The sequence below is a fragment of the Etheostoma spectabile genome, chromosome 4, assembly GCF_008692095.1.
Source record: "Etheostoma spectabile isolate EspeVRDwgs_2016 chromosome 4, UIUC_Espe_1.0, whole genome shotgun sequence".
In the NCBI taxonomy this organism is placed as follows: domain Eukaryota; kingdom Metazoa; phylum Chordata; class Actinopteri; order Perciformes; family Percidae; genus Etheostoma; species Etheostoma spectabile.
Genome location: NC_045736.1, coordinates 30999892 through 31001452, shown reverse-complemented (window position 1 = coordinate 31001452; position 1561 = coordinate 30999892). Strand labels below are relative to the sequence as shown.

Sequence of the window (1561 nt, the reverse complement as noted above, 5' to 3'; positions counted from 1 at the left end):
GTGTGTGTGTGTGTGTGTGTGTGTGTATGTGTGTGTGTGTGTGTATGCATGTATACATGTGTGCATTTATAAGGGAGGGGGCCTTCCTGACACAATTGACCTACTCCTTTATGGTTTCCGTGGCTGCCTGTTCCACTAGTTCTCTTTTGAATATATTTTCGATCTTTATACTTGCTTATCTGGACATTTCTTATAATGCCATCTTGCATTGTTTATGATACTTGTCCTGGAAAAACTCAATGAAGATATAATAAAAGAGAAAGAAGAAGTCCTAAGAAGTCCTAAGGTATGTTCTCAAAAACATACATTCCTTATGAGAGGGCAATATGGCAGTTAAAAGGACCAAAGACACCGAGGCTGCGTCCAGTCCATCACTAACACATGGACAACAGCAGGAAGGACTAGGGCACGGAGTTCACACCGCAACAAAGCTACACGAGAGGGCTTCCCTCTCCTCAGCTGAATCTCCAGCCTAATCAGCTTACACTACTACAGCTGAAACTACTGGAGGTGAGTGTGTCAGAGAGCCATACCTGTGGGGGTGTAGGGGTAGAGGAAGGGCGGCCGATAGGAGGCGTCGAATTTCTGCTCCCTGAACCCCCTGCCATGATCTCCTCTGTGATATCCCGGCCACCCTGATTGGGGTCACGGATACGGATCTGGGAGGACAATGGCACAAAAAAACACAGACCTCACTAAAGCGCGCGAGTCGTAGAGCGACCCTGCCTCCGCCATTTCATACGCGTACTTTCCATCTGCGGCATTATACACAAACAGGAATCTGACATGCACATTTGTGCTCAGGGAAAGAAAACGGATCACTGACACTTTTAACATCAAGTATTTCCCTAGCGACCGTAGAAACAGCAGATTATCTGCAGATACACTTTACACATTATTTTTAAATGTTACATTTCTTGACTTAATTCACAAGCTCAATATAGCCTTTCTTTTAAAACACTATTTTGTAAAATAATTCCACATTTATTTTTAGCATTACATATATTGTTAACAAGAGAAATTGTATTTGGTTTCTCTCAAAGACAAAGAGCAACTGGAATAATTGAGGAAACTCCATCCGCTGATAACGATTATACTGTATGAAAGCTCCAGAACAGTAACTTGATGGTCTTTGAGGGGATACTGCTTTGTCAGCTTCTGTTTCAGAGCCCAAAACTACACTGTAAAGCTCAACTTTAAGTCCTTAACGAGCTCAGAAAAAATGGAAATCTGACTATCTACGTTATTTAGATACTACTGGAGGGAAAAAAAGGCAATAAGGAACAACTAAGACACTCACTGTTTTCTTCTCCCGCTTGGCTGGTGGAGGTTGCTGTGGTGTAGGCACTATGATGGGGGGTGAGGGGGGATACACTGCCTGTCCTGGGTAGTAGGGTGGGCCAGCCGTGGGGACGGGAGCAGGAACAGAGGGTGAGACAGGCGGGTGGTACCTGAGGGGATCTGAAGGCATTTGTGAAAAAGTCAAAACAAAAGAGAAGAAAACAGACATTAGTCCAACATTGTTCCATTCTCCTGCTTTGGGGGCACATGAGGCCGATAG

At 44.3% G+C, this 1561-nt stretch overlaps 1 protein-coding gene across 13 annotated transcripts in view; it reads right to left on the bottom strand.

Moving 5' to 3' along the window:
* eif4g3a (eukaryotic translation initiation factor 4 gamma, 3a) overlaps positions 1-1561 on the bottom strand; it is a 54495-nt gene that overhangs the window by 25420 nt on the left and 27514 nt on the right. For 9 of the 13 annotated variants that reach the window (XM_032514220.1, XM_032514219.1, XM_032514228.1 and 6 more), the window contains 2 exons: positions 1301-1461; positions 534-668 (listed from right to left, as the gene is read on the bottom strand). In XM_032514220.1, the coding sequence (XP_032370111.1) occupies positions 534-668; positions 1301-1461 (296 nt within the window). The remainder of the gene's footprint in view (positions 1-533; positions 669-1300; positions 1462-1561) is intronic. The other 4 variants (XM_032514221.1, XM_032514222.1, XM_032514230.1 and 1 more) reach the window with 1 other exon arrangement.